The sequence below is a fragment of the Perca fluviatilis genome, chromosome 1 (genome assembly GCF_010015445.1).
Source record: "Perca fluviatilis chromosome 1, GENO_Pfluv_1.0, whole genome shotgun sequence".
In the NCBI taxonomy this organism is placed as follows: domain Eukaryota; kingdom Metazoa; phylum Chordata; class Actinopteri; order Perciformes; family Percidae; genus Perca; species Perca fluviatilis.
In genome coordinates, this window is record NC_053112.1 from 537,462 (window position 1) to 557,231 (window position 19,770).

General features: G+C 41.7%; 1 protein-coding gene across 1 annotated transcript in view; it reads left to right on the top strand.

Moving 5' to 3' along the window:
• The window catches only part of LOC120566458 (E3 ubiquitin-protein ligase TRIM21-like), a 69,218-nt gene extending 50,836 nt beyond the window's left edge, over positions 1-18,382 (top strand). Inside the window, exon 3 of the mRNA XM_039812964.1 lies at positions 18,129-18,382. Within this exon, the coding sequence (XP_039668898.1) occupies positions 18,129-18,290 (162 nt within the window). The 3' untranslated portion in view covers positions 18,291-18,382. The remainder of the gene's footprint in view (positions 1-18,128) is intronic.
• Positions 18,383-19,770: the final 1,388 nt, after the last annotated feature.

Here is a 19,770-nt window from a genome sequence, read left to right on the forward strand (position 1 = left end):
TTAGGGGAGATGCACCGTTGAGTTATTGGTGTGCGTGTGTTTGTGTGTCTTTGATATTATAATTCTGTTCAGAAATGATTTACCAAAAGCACTTTCTTTGTAATTCATTCTTAATCCTGTTTTATAATGTCTATCTTTGATTACAATGCCGTTGTGCCACTTGGCAAATGCTATGTAAGAATATTATTGTTGCCATGTCGATTTTGTACAAAAAATGTGTGTGTGTGTGTGTGTGTGTGTGTGTGTGTGTGTGTGTGTCATACCTGCCAACACTCCCGTTTTTCTTGGGTTTCTCCCGTTTTTTAGCCTTATCTCCCGGACCCCTCCTTGTTTGTTATTTCTCCCGGGAACCTCCCGTAATTTGCATGGCCCAAACTTCTTTATAAATAATGGGACCAATATGTTTGTCAAGGGTACAAGCAGCCGAAATGGGTTTCCTCAGGAGGGTGGCTTGCGTCTCCCTTAGAGATAGGGTGAGAAGCTCAGTCATCCGTGAGGAGCTCGGAGTAGAGCCGCTGCTCCTTTGCGTCGAAAGGAGCCAGTTGAGGTGGTTCGGGCATCTGGTAAGGATGCCCCCTGGGCGCCTCCCTAGGGAGGTGTTCCAGGCACGTCCACCTGGGAGGAGGCCTCGGGGAAGACCCAGGACTAGGTAGAGGGATTATATCTCCAACCTAGCCTGGGAACGCCTCGGGATCCCCCAGTCGGAACTGGTTAATGTGGCTCGGGAAAGGGAAGTTTGGGGTCCCCTGCTTGAGTTGCTCCCCCCGCGACCCGACACCAGATAAGCGGACGAAGATGGATGGATGGATGTTTGTCTAATGTTGACCAGTTGCCAGATCTTGTATGAAACACATCCTGTTCACACAATCCACACCTATAAAATGTTCAACCCGTTTGTCACCTCAACCTGGCAACCTATAACCCAGTTGCGCAGTTGATCTCTGCATAAGCTTCACGGAAAGTTCAGACCCGAAAGCGAGCCGATAAAGATGGCAGGTGAAGGCGGTGTTCCCGCGAAGAAATCGAAATTCAGCTGTAAATTTCAACATGTTGGGTGCAATAATTGACATGCATCTTACCTAGTCATATCGACAACCTCCACGCTTTTTGTAAGGTGTGTCGCATTGATTTCACTGTAGCGAATGGCGGGGAAATTGACATCACCCAGCACATTAAAACACAGCGACACCATTGCATAGAAGAGGCACATAAGGGCAGTGTAAAAAGACAGTTACAGAAACAGCACTCTTTGCTCTCTCCTATCCTATTCATGTTTACAAAACATAGGCTACTGATCTTTACCAAAGAGAGACAGTTATTGATTAAATGTGTTAAATGTGTTTGTACCAGTGTTAAAAACTGCAGTGCAGTGTTTCTGTGATGTTTGTTGTCATCAAATTATAAATAAAAAATATTAATAAATATTAATAAATTAAGTTATGTTTTCATTTATATTGCAATGTAAATAACACACTTATAACTTACACTACACTTAACAGTACACCCAACCCGCCTCACAAATCTCCCGGATTTTGAAAACCAAATGTTAGCTGGTGTGTGTGTGTGTGTGTGTGTGTGTGTGTGTGTGTGTGTGTGTGTGTGTGTGTGTGTGTGTGTCCTAGGATAGTGATGTTATGTCCCGCCCCAAATGCCTTTGACTGGCTAGTACACGTTGCCTTCGTTGGTCGGATTGGTTACGTTAAGGCATGAGGAGTGTGATTGGTTTGGGTTGTGGAAAGAATGCAGTGGTAAGCCAATCAGAGCGGAGTAAGGCAGAATAGGACGGGACATGCCGTCGCCATCCTAGGAAACGCAAATACACGTGGGGCACCCCCCCCCCGTGTTCTCTCCTCGTGCTAGGCGGGCTGTTGTTGTTGCTGTGGAGATAGAACTGGTCCGACAGAGTTTAGCTCGCTTTGGACTCCCAACAGGAACACAACTTTAATGTTTAAAGAGGACGTGCAGCTGTCCAGCATCTGGTTGTGTACCTGAACACACCACAGTGCAGACCGCTCAGAGTCTCCGCCAAAACCCCCCCGGTGGTAAGTAACGTTACAGCTGATCATATTTACACTTTCAACAATAGGATGGACACTAAACTTCAGCTCAGGCACCAAGTCCCTCTTTTCCTTTCATGTGAAATTGGTAACAATAGATGACTGTTTGTCCACAGTAGCCCACTTTTTTTGTCAGTTGTCAGGATTTTGGTGAAGTTAGTTTAATGTTTGACATTCGTCGGTTTTCGTGGATATTACCTTCAATAGCTCTGTGTCAATACTTTGATTTCCCCCAGTTTTAGGGTATGTTGGAGAGCTTATTTAGACATTTCACAGTTTTAGTTAACTTATAATCACCAAAAATGACGACACAGTTTAGAGCCCAAATAACTGAATATCTGTCAGAAATAAAGTTACAGCCCTTAAACATTTCACACTTGTAAGTTAGTAGAAAGAAACTTTTAAAATAGAATGTTTCAGACATACTCTCACAACTTTCACATTTTTTAGTTATTGAAAACGTCTTTAGCAAATCCCATAGCATCCTCATCAGTGACCTATTGTCTATTAAATGCATAAAGATTATTATTTTAATAGGTTTCTCATTCATGAATGTATTGACATCAAACCACCTGTAATAATTTTCAGACATCCTCTCACAACCTTCATAGCTGTTAGTTTGTGAAAAAATACTTTGAAAATACCTTATCATTATCAGTGATCTGTTGGCTATTAAATGCATATTTAAAGATTATTATTTTAATAGGTTTCTCATTCATGAATGTATTGACATCAAACCACGTGTAATAATTCTCAGACATCTTGTCATGACTTTCACAGCTGTTTGTGAAAAAGTCTTTAGAAAATGCCTTAGCATCCTCATCAGTGAACTATTGTCTATAAAATGTATATTAAAAGATTATCAATTTAATAGGATGCTCATTTATGAATGTATTGACTAGTGATGGGCATGATTAATCGACAATCGATAATTGATCATTAAGAATTTTGTCGATTACGTTAATTTGTTATCGATTAAACTAATTGAAGTCTAATTGAACTAATTGAAGTCCTGATCAGGACTCTGATGAAGATGTAACCTTAAATCGAAACGTTAGTCACTGTTATGCACCTTAAGAAATAAAACCATCAAGTAGAAGACATCTGTGTTGCACCGGCAATATTTTGCTAATTTATGCTGTTGTGTCCTGCCTTGGTTGCACTGGATTGTTGTGGTCTGCAGAAGCACAGAGAATTTCCCCTTTTTTTCCCCACCTATAATATGTCTCAGACATCTTTCATAACTTTCACAGCTGTTAGTTTGTGAAAAAGTCTTTAGCAAATCCCTCAGCATCCTCATAAGTGACCTTTGTGTATAACATGTATATTTAAAGGTTATCAATTCAATAGGTTTCTCATTTCTGAATATATTGACATCAAACCACCTGTAATATGTCTCAGACATCTATTCACAACTTTCACAGCTGTTAGTTTGTGGAAAAAAATACTTTGAAAATACCTCATCAATATCCCTGATCTGTTGACTATTAAATGCATATTTAAAGACATCTTGACTCCAGTGTTTTAATCATTGCTCTGAACCCATCTTTCTCAATGGTCTGTAGTGGGACTGTAGGTGGATTGGTATTGCGTTCATAGACCTTATTCACGGCAGACATTTTGAGATGTCATAGTAGGAAAAACACAGGTGTATTCAAAACCATTACTGATGGCTGCATTCCACTTAGGAGAGGTCCTGGTATTAAACCATTACTGATGGCTGCATTCCACTTAGGAGAGACCCTGGTATTAAACCATTAATGATGGCTGCATTCCACTTAGGAGAGGTCCTGGTATTAAACCATTACTGATGGCTGCATTCCACTTAGGAGAGGTCCTGGTATTAAACCATTACTGATGGCTGCATTCCACTTAGGAGAGGTCCTGGTATTAAACCATTACTGATGGCTGCATTCCACTTAGGAGAGGTCCTGGTATTGTGCATGCTGACTCACTGAAATATCTTACTGGGACACTTGATGGAACTGAGCCATTATTAAGGTTATCAGTTTCAGCTGTGCTTTTCCTATTATGACAAGTCAACATGTCTGCTGTGAAAAAGGTCCATTATGTCGCTCCGCTGCATGCTTGAGGTGACAGATCTTAATGTTAGCACGGCAGAGTAATGTTAGGATGACGAGTACAGTTGGCATGATTTTTTTAAAACCAAAAATTCTCCAAACAACAGACACGGCTCCTCTTTTTGGCACGAGTTCTTCTGTGTCATCATGTTCTACTAGTTCTGCAGCTTAAATTTCGGAACTTTCAATATACATCCTATCCTATACATCTTCACCGTAACGTAGCACCAGAGCACTACTGTTTACCCTCACCACGCCTCGCAGTCACACCATGCGTGTTACATTGAAAAGTCTGAAACAGTGCAGCGATGCTGGTGCCGAGAAGGGGGCGCCTCCCATTGCCAGGGTGGCGGACCCCCCACCATCCTGGGGGGATGCTGCTCCGGTGCCGGCTGCCGCTTCTGAGCAGCCGATGTCCACTCCGCGCGCTGCACAGGGGCGTGGCGATGCCGTGTCCGACCAGACGCACGGGGGTGAGTACTGTAGATACACCGGGTGTTTGTGTAAATGAATTGGGAGGGAAGGGTAATGGAGGTGTGTGTGAAGCAGGGGAAAGTGTGGTGGGTGAAGAAAAAGAAAAATAATCAGGTGAGGGTGTGTGTAGGGAACAGACAGGTGAGATCGACCAATCAGCTGAAGCTGAGCTAACTGCTGCCCTGCAGTCGCAGCAGTTGACGCAGTGAGAAATGACGAGGTTGTTTTGAGTGAAAATGGCAATGTTCTAAAAATGTTAGCAAGGAAAAGAAAAAAGGAAAAGAACAGTGGATCTCAGGCCAAAAAGTGGCAGTGAGAGAGGAGGAGGAAGAGGAGGAGGAGGAGGTAGAAGAGGTGGAGGAGGAAGGAAAAGAGGAGATGGAGGAAGAAGAGGAGGAAGAGGACTGTGCTGCAGTCAGTCAGCCTTTCACTGACTCCCAGGTCTCTGTTGGGTCGGTGCAGGAAGAGCTGTATCAACAAATAAGAAAGTTCCTCCAGAAAACAGAAAACAACAAAAATGTAAAACTTGAAGACTATTTTGTAAACAAAAGTGTGTTGTTGATCTCAGTAAGAGCTCAGATGAATCTTAGAGGTGGGGGAGACTTCACTCTACCGATTAAAGAAACTGGTTCTGACGATCAAACTTGAGTTTTTAAATGATGAAGATAATGGGGAAATGTTTGTCTGCTGTCTGTCTTCATTTTTGTGTCGTTTTTTTTTTGTGTGTGTCTCTCCTCACATTGACCTTATGAGTAATTTTAAAATGTCCACTTTGAATATAAATGGTGGTACAGATGTGAGGAAGAGGGCTTGCCTTTTTGAGTTTTTAAAGCTTAAAGGAGTAAATATAGCAATGTTGCAAGAAACGCACAGCGACACTATAAACGGGACAGACTGGAGGAGGGAATGGGATGGGGAGGTGGTTTTAAGTCATCTTAGCAGCATCAGCGGAGGAGTAGCACTCCTTTTTGCTAAAAACGTTCTACCAACACTGTAGAAGAAAGAGTAAAGGGCAGATTTTTAGTAGTCAGAGCCCAGTATGAAGTTTTTAATCTGGTTTTTATAAATATATACGCTCCAAACTTTTTTAGATGAGCTCAGTATGGTTTTAAGTGAGTGTGAACCAGAGGAGATTTTATTTTTAGGAGGAGATTTTAACTGTACACATGATGCTGAACTGGACAGGAACCATAGTGAACCACATGCTGCTTCTAAAAGAGCCATGCAGCAGCTGATGGAGACACACAGTACATCAGATGTATGGAGAGAACGCCATGCACAGCAGAGACAATCAGTTAACTATGGCTAGATTAGACAGGTTTTATTGTTTTAAGCACCATTTTAATGTTTTTAAAGGGTTGCCTGTTGGTTTTTCAGATCATTCATGTGTGTATTGTGATGTTTATATTGCCAATATAAAACCCAGATCTGCATATTGGCATTTTAAGTGTTAAGTGCTTTGCTTTTAGATGCACATTTTAGGGATGTTTTTATTTTTTGTTTGGAAGGGTTTTAGAGACAGAAAAAAGATTTGAGTTCACTGAGGCAGTGGTGGGATTTTGGTAAGGCTGACATCAAGCAGCTTTGTCAACAGTACACTCTCAATGTTTCTCGAGACAATACCAAGTCTATGAACGATCTAGAGATAACCATAGTGGACCAGATGGATCGCTTCGCATTTGCTCGGCATATCCATCTGGGAACTTTCCGTTGGAGAACTTTTGGGAAGGGGCGAAAATCCTGGTTAGCTGATTGGATAAACCATCTGTCTATCACCACCTATGTTGGTGATAGACGGACCAAATCAACCAATCAGATCAAACTCTTGCCGAAACCAGTCGGGAGAAGAGCAGAAACATCTTTTCCTCCAAGAAAAGCCTCCAGTGCTGTTTTTTGCTCTTCTTTCAATGAAGGAATACTTTCTAATTCAGATAAAACTTGTTGCGATAGCTACGCTCATCTCCTCCGTGGAAGCCGCCACGTTGTTTAGACTGAACAGTCGCTTCTTGATGGGTCACACCTAAACCCGCCTCAAAACCAACGCTGATTGGTCGATCGTTTGGCGAACGGCTCCAAATTTTCTCTATCTCAAGATGCCAGACTGATCTGGGAGTAGAAAGCTGGAGCTCGCCAGATGAGGACGCTGTCACGAGGCTAGGGTTCTGCATGCTTTTTTGAAGACGCGTTTATATATTTGGTTGTGTTGTGTGTATTTGCAGCATGTTTGCTGAATGCTGCACATGTGTTGTCAAATTAATGAAGTTGTTTTCTTAATTTGCTTGTGTTTTGTCTATTTGCATGTGTTTTCTGAAGTTGCAGGGCGTTTGCCCCTGTCGGCCACCGTACCTCAAGTCCAAAAAAGCCGCCATGGCAGACCTGCTGGGCTTGAAAGCACAGGGGGCGCGCTGATCCAGTCCCGTTTCCAGAGCGCTGCTCTAATGGACTCTCCGACCAAGTTTTTATTCCGTCTGGAGAAGAAGAATGGACAGAGCAGAATGATCCACGCTCTGCGATCAGCAGGAGGACAGCAACTAACCACAGCTTCACAGATACGAGAGAGAGCCGTGGACTTCTACTCAGACCTGTACAGTACAGAGTACACAGAAGAAGACGAGGCTTTCACTGTGTTCTGCAGAGACCTACCCACAGTTTCTGGGGACGATAATGAGGAGCTGGAGGGGCCCTTGACTGAGGAAGAGGTATTCAGAGCATGCAGGGGGGAAAGGCCCCTGGAATTGATGGTCTCCCCCTGGAGTTCTACAAAACTTTCTGGAAGGAAATGAGAACAGACATTTTAGATGTTTTTACGGAAAGTTTCGATGTCTGCTCACTTCCTCAGAGTTGCAGGAGGGCAGTGTTAACTCTCCTCCCTAAGAAAGGGGACGTACTGGACATAAAGAACTGGAGGCCGGTCTCTCTGCTGTGTTCGGACTATAAGCTGCTGTCCAAAGTCCTGGCCTCCAGGTTGAAGCAGGTGTTGGACTGGGTCATCCACAAGACCCAAACCTACTGTGTGCATTGTTGACAATGTGTCATTAATTCGGGATATTTTGACCGTCTCTGGTTCATTGGGTTTAGACACTGGTCTGGTTTCATCGGACCAGGAAAAGGCGTTTGACCGGGTTGAGCACCGTTACCTGTGGAAAGTTCTGGAGAGGTTCGGCCTCAGCCCTGGTTTCATCACCAAGACAGAGGTAATGTACGAGAACGTTGAGAGTGTGCTGAAGATTAATGGTGATTTTGTGTAAACCTGTCAAGGTAACCAGGGGGATAAGACAAGGCTGCTCCATGTCAGGTATGTAGTATGCTTTGTCCATTGAATCCATTTGCACAATGTCCGCTCTTGTATCAACGGCCTGTTTTTACCTGGTTTTAATACACGGTTTACTGTATCGGCCTACGCAGACGACGTCATAGTTTTTACAAAAAACCAACAAGAGGTTGTTAGTTTAGGACGTATTGTTAAGACGTTTCAGAGAATGTCTGCTGCCAAAGTCAACTGGGCCAAGAGTGAAGCCCTGGCAATGGGGAGATGGGGGCCTCCATCAGCTTGCTGGTGGGTTGACCTGGAAGAGGGGTGGTGGGGGGCTTAAAGTACCTGGGGGATCCAAGAACCACAGCCATGAACTAGGAAGCAGTAGTTGAAAAAGTGGAGGGGAAGTTAGGTAAATGGAGGTGGCTGCTTCACCACATGTCCTACATAGGCAGGGTGCTAATCATCAATAATTTGGTAGCATCCAGCCTCTGGCACAAGTTAAAATGTATGGAGAGGGGGCTCTCTCTGGTCTTTGAAAAACAATACAGTCAATCATTTTAAAGTTTTTTTTGGGACATGTTACGCTGGGTTCCTCAATGTGTTTTATACCTGCCAAAGGAGGAGGGAGGGCAGGGTTTGGTAGACTTGGAGAGCCAGACAGCTGCTTTTAGGCTACAGTTCATACAGAGGTTTTTATATGAAAATGATATGTCGTCTGGAGGCCAGTAGCCAGCACCATTTTAAGGGGGGTTGCAGGTCTGAGTCTTGATGCTTCGTTGTTTTTAGTGGACTGTGGTTTTATCTCTTTGTGTAACTTGCCTCCTTTTTATGAAGGACTTTTTAAAGCATGGAAACTCTTTAAATGGACCAGACTAAAACCTACAGCATCTCTGTTCTGGCTCCTGGATGAGCCTCTGGTGTGGGGGGCCCGGCTGGATCTCCAAGATGGCACCAGACCTGGACTCACTGAGAGGCTAACGAGAGCTGGAGTGACAAAGTTGAGGGGATCGTGGAGACTGCAGATCCTGGTTTCCAGAACACAGAGGCAGTGGCCTCTCTGCTGGGCCTGAGGTCGGCCCCCCACACCAGAAACATTCTGAACCAGTGGATTAAAAGACCGGGCAGTGGAGAAACAGAGATGCTGCGGGACTATTTTAATGGGACAGAAATCCCCGTTTCCGGAGACCCTTTTCCAGACATTGTTTTTTTAATTAACCACACTGACTCACTAGCACAACATACGCTACACACTGTTGCTGATTTTCATATGCAAACTGGAAAAGGTTGGTATAAAAACTGTGTTCTGGCCACTCAAAGGAAAAAGCTGAGTGAGAGGAAGGACATGGTGTGGAAGGAAAGACTGCCAAAAGACAGGAAACCGGTGTGGAGAGTCTTGTACAAGCCTCCACTGAACAAGAGGTCTGGAGACCTGCAGTGGAGGATCCTCCACGGGGCTCTGACAGTGAATCCCTTTCTGTCTAAGATTAATCCAATCGTGTCCTCCATGTGTCCTTTCTTTCTACACCCTGAGACCATTATTCACTGTTACCTGGACTGTCACAGACTGAAACTGTGTTTTTAGACTGTGGGGAGGTTTTTACAGAGACAGCTTTTATTTTTGGTGCTGGCTACAGAAAACAAAATGCAAAGAAGTGGCAACTGTTGAATTTTATTGTGGGTCGGGCCAAAATGTCAATTTATAAAAGTAGGAAAAAGAAAAATAGAAAATGTGTCTGGACAAGAACTGACCAAACTGTACGTGTCTGTGGTGAAAGCCAGAGTTTCAGCTGAGAGAAGCCAGCTTCCATTGAAAATGAATGACTTCCGGTATCTTTAGAAGCTCAAGTCGGCGGCGGTGTGTACGTACAGTTAGCACTAAGAGGCCCAAAACCAGGAAAGACAGAAACATACGCTAAAGCTTTTCAACCTTTTTATTTTTTCTATAGATAATTTTTGGGCATTTTAGGCCTTTATTTATGGGACAGCTTAAAACATGAAAGGGGAGAGATACAGGGGGAATGACATGCAGCAAAGGACCACAGGTTGGAGTCTAACCCGCGGCTGCTGCGTCGAGGAGTTAACGTCTGTATATGGGCGCGCCCTCTACCAGGTGAGCTACCCAGGCGCCACTTCTCAAACTTTTTTTGAGTGTAAACAGCTGATTCTACTCGCCTGATTTTGGGTGATTTTTGTGAATGCTCTGATGAATACATGAAAACAAATAATGCTTTGCTTTAGTGACAGTTTAGTTTTAGTTTTAGCAGCTATAGCACCTCGCCTTGTCCAATGGGCTCCAGCCTCTGCCCCCACCGACACGTCTTTGACCCCCTTTCTCTGGATAGATCACCAGATGTACCAAACTCACACAGTAGTGTAAAAACTACAGATGTTCTGATTGCGATACCTGAACTTGGACATCCAGACCCCACCCTTTGATATGCCCCCACCCTAGGGTTGGGTACCTTTCGCATCTGAACCAATACCACTACCGATACCGGTACCTGGAATTCAGTTCAGTTACCCAATGGTACTTTTTTGGTACTTTCCCTTTCTTTTCTTTTTTTTTCTTTTTTTTAAACTCTTTATTTATTCAATTTTCAAATTATAACAAACATAACAGAACAGCGGGGCATTATGTTACAAAGATTCCCTTTCACACTTGGGACTTATAGATTATCCATTTCTTCCATCTCTGTTCAAAATTAGCTGATTTCAGCCTTATAAAACGAGTGATTTCTTCCATTGTATAGATTTCTTCCATTATCTCTGTCCATTGTGACAATGTTAAAGTGAGACTCTTCAGCCAGTTCCTTGTAATAGTCTTTTTGCTGGCCAACAACATAACTTTGTAGAGATACATGTTGGAACCATCAGTGGTGTTAAATCTGATTTTAACCAAAAGGCCTCAGATTAAACTGACCTCTGGATACAAGACACACATGTGCTCAGAGACAAGGGGACATGTGGCCAAGACAAAGGAATCTTGGCCTGTATGTAAACCCCAAAGCCTGGTTAATTCACACCTCTATGCGAAAGTGCCAGCCAGAAGGGAAACGCCTCACAACTGGCAGGAAGTCAAAGGACTACAAGATTGTAGTCTTCACCCTATCAAGAGTTTTGAGTCTTCCTATTGGTTCAGCGGGACCATAAACACAGCATGCAGTCTTGACCTATAAATAAGCCTGATCACCCAAAATCCTGTTGTCTTCACTTGCAACTCACGTTGCTGACAGGAGACGCGCAAGCGCTTGTGCTCAACTTCTATTTTCTGGAGAAAGTGGATTTAATTTCGGAGGATCCTATGAAAAACGCACCAGTGTTTTTCATAACTGCAGTGAGAAGGAAACAACGTTTTTCTTCTCAAAGTCGACCAAACTCTTCCCCTTGCTGCCTTTTTGGAGGGGAGTTTCTCCGTGGCTGCTGACGAGCACCAAGGGATTCGTTCTGTTTCATTTCTGTGGAAATCTATGGACAGAAACAAACGGACTGAACACACCCGTAAGAAGGCTTACGTCTGGGCAGAGATAAGTAGTGTGTTTATTAATGAGCAAAGGGTTCGCTACCATTGTTGCCATTAATGTGATCTGATTTAATCATGTACTGGTCCATATGTGATTATTAATCTGTTCTGTGAATGTATAATCGATCAATTATACCGTTGGTTTATGTTGTGTTAAGTAGCTGGTTTAAAACCGTAAGCACTGCCTGCTAAGTCACTCCTTTCATGGAGTTTAGTTACTTTCTGCGATAGAATCGCGAAAATCAGCTGTTAGCTACTGGAGTGGTTATAGTGACGTTTTCCTCAGCAAAACCAAAAGTCTCAGTTTGTCCTAACTACATGTTAGCCCAGACCGGAGTGGCTGAGGGGAACTGGGTCATTATCGATAATTAAGATCAAAGGGCCTCTTTTCTTTACTCTTCTTCTCTTTCTCCTCTTACTAACACACACACCCACACACACGACACAGGCTAGCCGCGTAGCTCCCGAGCTAACGCTGTAGGCTAGCTTCACACGTCGGGAATCTGCTAGTACGTACTGCAGAGCTAACACAGGAACTAGCTACCATACCGGGAAGCTTGCACGTTGCCTAGCAACCCCTCGGCTTCTTCAGCCCCTCCTCCGCCCCAGCACCACACACCGCCCTCTTAGTTTTATAGTTTTGTGCAGCTCACAGGAGTAGCCATTTTTGGAGTTGTTTTAGGTGTTAGAATTACATTTTGACACCGCCCCACCTCCTTCGCGCTCACACACACACACACACACACACACACACACACACACACACACACACACACACACACACACACACACACACACACACACACACACAACAGACGTGTCCATGACACATGCTGCTTTGTTTTTGCTTCGTTTTGGTTGTGATATGGTAAAAGATATATAAGTTTATTATTGAAGGATTATTGATTAGCTACTGATAATTGTGACGTTAATAAATCTTATTATACTTAATTAGCAGTTGCTTGTGATTATTTGTGTATTTGTTGTAATAATTGCTGGTCGATCAGGTCCGTGCTTGGATTCACCCCTTCCTTTATTTCCTTTTTAAAGGATTACCACAGAAATGAGACTGTTCCACAGTTTGATTATTGGTCCCTGACTTGCAGGGTGGTGCCCCGTTTTGATTGTTTGTCGATTTGATAAAGTTATTAATAACCATATTCATAACTTTATTAATATTGATAAAACATCTTTGATAATTTGCCAATGATCAAATCTGTACCCTACGAGAATCCTACATACATGTCCTCAGTTCGTATAACTGAATTGGAAAGTAAACCAAGGTACATAGATTGGAAGTCAGTGGGAAACACATAACCCAAGACAACCCTTATTACAGTCGCTATGATTTCCCAGAAGGGTCTGACTTTGGGACAAGTCCAAAATACATGAGAATGACTGGCATTCATACTGCCACAGAGTGCTGGGGGGTCTTAAGTTGCTTACTTTTGATACGGGGTGTAATGAAAAATCTAATAATGTTTTTCCAGCCAAATTCTCTCCACTGTCTTGAGCTGGTGGAAGTGTGTTGAAATAAACAAATGGAATGCCAATCATCCTCTGACACCTTGATTTGTAGTTCAGATTCCCACTTTTGTTTTATATACAGTGAATCAGTACCGTTACAGTTTTGCAGACATTTATACAGTCTAGATACAATTTTTGAGGGTAATTTTTGGTATGCTCCCGACACCAATTCTACCAGTTCGCAGCCCTCCGGTGACAGATGAGACCTTATCTCTAAATCATAAAAGTGCCGCAACTGGAGGTACCTAAACAAGTCAGAGTTGTTCAGGCCAAATTCCCTCTTTACTTCCTCAAATGTCTTAAACACCAAACCCTTGGTTAGCATACACACTGCAGTGATTTCCTTTCCAATCCACTTTCTAAATGTGCTGTCCAATTGTCCACTTCTTAAATCAGGAGAGAAAGAAGGCCATATCAAGAATTTACAATCACCATCGAATTTGTATTTTTTCACAGTGTCCCACCAGAGCTTGATGGTTGTTTCGACTATGGGACTCCCCTCTTTCAACTGTATACTAGTTTTATCACCCAGTCTTGATTGAGGTAGAGACGTTGGGATATAGTTAATTTCAATTTGTTTCCATTTGGAATAATACTTAGGTGAGCACCAATAGATAATGTACCTCAATTGGGCAGCTGTAAAATAATCTTTGAGATTTGGAAGGGAGAACCCCCTTTCAATTTCTCCAACTGAAGCGTTTTAAATCTAATCCTTGGTTTTGCCCCTTTCCATACAAATCTACTCACTTGCTTATCCCATTTAGCAAACTGAGAGTCGGGTATTACAACTGGTAGAGATATAAATAAGTATAACAATCGGGGTAACAGATTCATCTTTATCACCTCAATCCTGGAATTAAAATCTAAAACTAGGTTTGTCCATTTTGTCAGGTCCCTCTGTATTACCTCATTTATTTTACTATAATTCGCCTCGTATAATGTACAAAGATCTCGTGTCAAATAAATCCCTAAATATTTAATTTGTTCTGAGTCCCATTTGAGTTTGTGTTTTCCCCTAATTTGATCACCTTGACTGTAATTAATACAGAGGACTTGAGTCTTAGTAATATTTAATTTGTAGCCTGATTTTTCTCCAAAGTCTTTTAAGATGTTTAGAAGTTTGGGGAATGTTTGGTCAGGATTTTGAAGATATACTATTACGTCATCTGCGAAGAGACTTATTCTTTGTTCTTCATTGGACACCATTACTCCTTTGAGCTCTGATATTTGTCGCAAATACTGGGCCAGAGGCTCAATAAACAGGGCAAAGAGGGAGGGGCTTAAACAGTAGCCCTGCCTGGTTCCTCTGAAGAGCTCAAAGTTATCAGTCAGGTCGCCGTTTAATTTAATTCTCGCCAACGGCTTATGATATAAGGCTTGTATACACTTAATATTAGAGTCGTTGAATTCCAGTCTTTTCAAAACCGCAAATAGATAGTTCCAACTGACTATCAAAAGCCTTTTCGGCATCAAGGCTTACCAAGACTGTCGGAATATTTTGTTTTTTAACTTCACTAATTATATGTAAGGAACGTCGTATGTTGTCTAGGGCTTGGCGCCCTTTAATAAATCCTGTCTGATCCTCGTCTATTAAATCAGGAAGGAAAGACTCTAATCTTTTAGCTATAATAGAGGTAAAATTTTTATAATCAACATTTAGGTTGGAAATTGGGCGATATGATTCACAATGGTCACAATTCTTCCCCTCTTTTAATATGACTGAGATAATAGCCTCCCTCCATGAAGGGGGGTACTTTGCATATTTTAAAGTATAATTAAATGAGTCCAACAGTAAAGGTGTCAAGTCATCTCGGAATACTTTATACCATTCATTGGGAAAACCGTCACTTCCTGGGCTTTTATTGCTTCTATCTACTTATTGCCTTATCAAGTTCTACTTTAGTGATAGGTCTAGATAGCATCTCGTTCTGGGTAGATCCTATGGAGGGGAGATCTAAATTTGTCAAAAAATCCTGGATTTCGTTATCGTCTACTTGAACGTATTGGTCATACAAGGTTTTATAATAGGATTGAAAGATATCTTTAATTTTCCCTGGGTCATAATTTAACTCTCCAGTTGAGTGATCTCTAATTTTATTAATTGAATTTCTCATTTGTTGAGATCTAAGACGTCTTGCCAATATTTTTGTCGCCTTCGGGCCTGATTCATAAAAGGTTTGTTTTATAAATCTCATTTTCTTTTCAATCTCTTCTTTTGCTAAATCTGACAGTTGATTTCTTAAGTCTTTTATACTTTCAGCCAGCGATACACTTTTATCTGAATGCAGTTTTTTTTCTTGTTCTCTCAGTCGTTCTTCTAATTTGGCCTGAGTCAGTCTTTTCATTTTATGCATATGTGCTGTTCTTGATATCAATTTGCCTCGCATAACAGCTTTTACAGTATCCCATAAAATTATTGATCCTATTTGATCATCCTTGTTATCAGAAATACAGTCTTGAATTTCTTTTCTCAATTCTTGCACCACCTTATCATTATTGATGATGCTGACATTCATCCTCCATGTTGTTTTTCTAATTAGATTACTTAAATGAATGGTCAAATGGATAGCATTGTGATCTGAAATATCTGCTATTCCTACGCTACAGTCTCTGACGCAATGCCGATCAATAGTATTCATCAGAAAAAAATCAATCCGAGAGTGGACCTTATGAGCTGCTGAATAGTGAGTATAGTCTCTTTCTAGTGGGTGGAAAGCTCTCCAAACATCGAACAGATCCGCCTCCTTTATTAGTTTTTTGAGATCTTTTGATTTATTACTAATATATGTTTTTTTGCTGGTTGAATCCTTAGTGTGGTTTAGAACAGAGTTCCAGTCACCTCCACAAATCAAAACTCCCTCACTGTTGGAAGTAATCTTATCAAATAGTAATTGGTGAAAAAGTGAAAAGCTTCCGATCACCTTCTGGAGGTGCGTATACGTTCACTAGAAAAACAATTGAATTGTCAATCCTACCTTTAACAAAGACGAATCTACCGTCCTTATCACAGTCTTCTTCCATCAAATCAAAGTTAACAGAATTAGACACAAGGGTGATCACTCCTCTCCTTCTGCTATTTTTATAAGCACTAGAGAAAGAATTTCTGTATCCAAACTATTTAAATTTATCATGCTCTTCTTTTGGCAAGTGAGTTTCTTGGAGGAAGATCACCTGTGCTTTACACCTTTTAAGTTTAGTTAGTAACCTACTTCTCTTAACTGGATTGCCAAGACCATTTACGTTTAACGAAACAATTTTAAGTTCACCCAAGCCACTCATGTTTGATGAACATAGTAAAAGTAAACCCCACAAACAAACATGAACTAACTAAGAACAATAACTTCAAAAACAATACGAGCTGAACGATACCTGTGACTTCCATTCGGTGGGTAAATTCTCTGTCCCACCATGACCCCGTTGGAGGGCCTAGGGATGGATCTCCAAAAAAAGGAGGACCCTATGCAAGGGTTGAGAGGTGTAGAAATCACCTCCATCCTTAAAGTCCAACGTTATAACGCAATCTACATGTGCCGCTCTACCTAGACAATGAATGAGTGAAGACTGAGAGATTGATTTGTGATTATGAAAATGTCGGTATTCTAGAAATCAGATTCCGCTTCTTTGAAACTCCTTCAGCCTCACTTTTGCCCTTCGCGCTGTAGTAGATATATACTCCTTGGATGATTGGCCCTACCGCTGCCGTACGTCTAACCTTTTTACCTTTTTCTAACCTTTTATTTTCATCATGACCGTTTTTAACTGCTCTATAATGTTTCATGTAAAGCTCTTTGAATTGCCTTGTTGCTGAAAGTTGTTGTTGCTCTTGTTGCTTGCCTTCAAACCTCAGCCTGTCAGTCAGTCCCCAGGGCACAGAAACCACTGTTGTGCCTGCTTGTCTTACAGGAAGTGTAAAACAGCACCGCGACCACTTTTGGCTCACCATTAATATCATATCACAGTGAAAGGTATCAGCATGAAGTTTTGAAAAACTGTAACCACAATTGAAACTACTTTATCGGCATCGCCGTGACTCTCTGGGACTTCAACCAAACTGCAGAGCCCACGTAGTTTACACCGTTTGATTTTACGTGAACCAATACTCGTAGTACCAATGTGATTCGGTCGGTAATGGTAAAAGTACCGGGTTCGGTACCCAACCCTAGAGGGTAGACTAAATAACAGAAACTGTCACGATTTGTCCAGTGCTGGAACCCAAAAGCAGACCAGAAGAATGTAAGTTGGAATAACAAGGTGAGTATTTATTTGGAATATGAATATTGAAGCGGGTAAGTCCAGATGGTTGGCAGTGGGTGGAGCAGGAAGGCTGGAGGCTTTGTGCAGATCCAAGAATGCCACTGTGACGTTGACAGCCAGGCAGGTGTGAGGGACAATCCAGGTGATGAACTGCAGACAGAGGAACAGGCAGCAGATCAGCGACAGGCAAAAAGACAAGACGGCAAAAAGACTTTCCAAAACTTGAAGTTCGATACGAGAGCTAAACATACTGGTTACGCTAATGACCCGGCAGGGAATGGATGTCTGGTCACGGCTTATATGGTGCAGAGGTGATAATCAGGACCGGGGGTGCAGATTGCAGATAACAGCAGGTGTGTGTAGTTGTAGAATCAGCAGGGATGTGTTCAGGAAACTCAGGACAAACAGACTTCAGGTTAGAGCAAAAGCAAAACACAGGAAAAACAGGCTCAAGATGCTGCAGTCATGACAGAAACAGGTCAGAACTATAGTAACGTATCGAAAACATTCTTATTTTACACATTATATCACTGCTATTACAATATAAAATACTATATTGCTGCCACAGAGGCAGATGTTTAAAAAACCTTTATTTACAATCTTCATTCATGTAAACTGTGTGGATGAATGAATGAATCCAGCAAAACACTTTACATACAACACAAGAGCAACAGGAAGTAACTCTCTTTATGTTTGATGATATTTTTAACCTCCCAATGTTACATATTCAATGTGTTAACAGACCTATAGTTAATGTATAAGTACAGATTTTATTTCTTGATATTCTGATTGTCTTGTTGATGATACATATTATATTTGTTGTATGATTTGAAGCAAACTTGCAGATGTGTGTGACGTCTCTCTAATGGACAATATGGTTGAGAAAGAGAAATGAGTACAAAGCTCTTGCTGACCCTCGTGGACTCCTCTCTCTGAAGTCTCCTCCTCAGAAGGTGGGGGTGTTTGTGGATTATGAGGAGGTTCTGGTCTCCTTTTATGACGTAGATGCTGCAGCTCTTATCTCCTCCTTTACTGGCTGCTCCTTCATTGAGAAACTCTTCCCATTCTTCAGTCCCTATAGGAATGAAGGTGGTAAAAACTCTGCCCCTCTGCAAACATAGTCAATTTAGTATCTAGTTCACGTCAGCCACAGCCAGTCCCAAAAAATGAGACGGTGTCTGTTCCTCGACTCAGATCAGTTAGATCAAAGGTAAGAAAGGGGCAATACTTAACAACCTAATTGGAATTAAAACTACCACTGCAATGATAGAACAGGATAGGACAATTAGATGTGGACTATTAAATATCAGATCTCTGTCTTCTAAAGCAGTACTAGTAAACAAATTGATATCCGATAATCAAATTGATCTATTTTGTCTTACTGAAACCTGGCTGGGCCATGAAGAATATGTTAGTCTAAATGAAGCCACTCCTCATATTAAGTCATATTAACTCCAGTCATATTAATACTCAAATTCCTAGAGGCTCAGGCCGAGGAGGGGGAGTTGCAGCCATATTTGATTCAAGCCTGTTAATTAATCCTAAACCTAAACTAAATTATAACTCTTTTGAAAGCCTTGTTCTTAATCTTCAACATCCAACATGGAAATCAGTACAGCCAATTATATTTGTTGTTGTCTACCGAGCACCAGGTCCATATTCTGAATTTTTATCGGAATTCTCAGAGTTTTTATCATCTGTAGTACTTAAATCAGACAAAGTACTTATTGTAGGTGATTTTAATATCCATGTGGACGTTGACAGTGATAGCCTTAGTACTGCTATCAACTCACTACTAGATTCTATTGGTTTCAGTCAGAGTGTTCATGAGGCAACGCACTGTTTTAATCACACCCTCGACCTTGTGCTGGCATATGACATCAGAATTGAAGATGTATTAGTATTCCCACAAAATCCTTTATTACCGAAACTTTTATAACTTTGCAATAACTTTTCGTACTTTTATACACGACAAACCAAAATTAGATAAAAGCTTCTACACTAGATGCCTATCTGACAGTGCTATAGCTAAATTTAAGGAATATATTCCAACAGCACTAAACTCATTACCGTGCTTTAATACAACGGAGGACCTTTATGTAAACTTTAGTCCCTCTCAAATTGACAACTGTGTCGATGGTGCTACGGCCTGCCTACGGACAACTTTAGACTCTGTTGCTCCCCTCAAAAAGAAGACGATGAAGCAAAGGAAACTAGCACCTTGGTATAACTCCCAAACTCGTAAATTAAAGCAAATCTCGCGAAAACTTGAAAGTAAATGGCGTTCCACCAAACTGGAAGAATCTCGTTTGGATTGGCATGACAGTCTGAAAACCTATAGGAAGGCCCTCAGAAATACCAGATCAGACTATTACTCATCACTAATAGAAGAAAACAAGAACAACCCAAGGTTTCTTTTCAGCACTGTAGCCAGGCTGACAGATAGCCACAGCTCTACTGAGCCATCTATTCCTCTAGCTCTGAGTAGTGACGACTTCATGAGCTTCTTTAATGATAAAATTATAACAATTAGAGAAAAAATCCATCACCTTTTGCCCTCAACTTCTAATGGGTCACCTTTAAATGACAGACTGCTAGAAA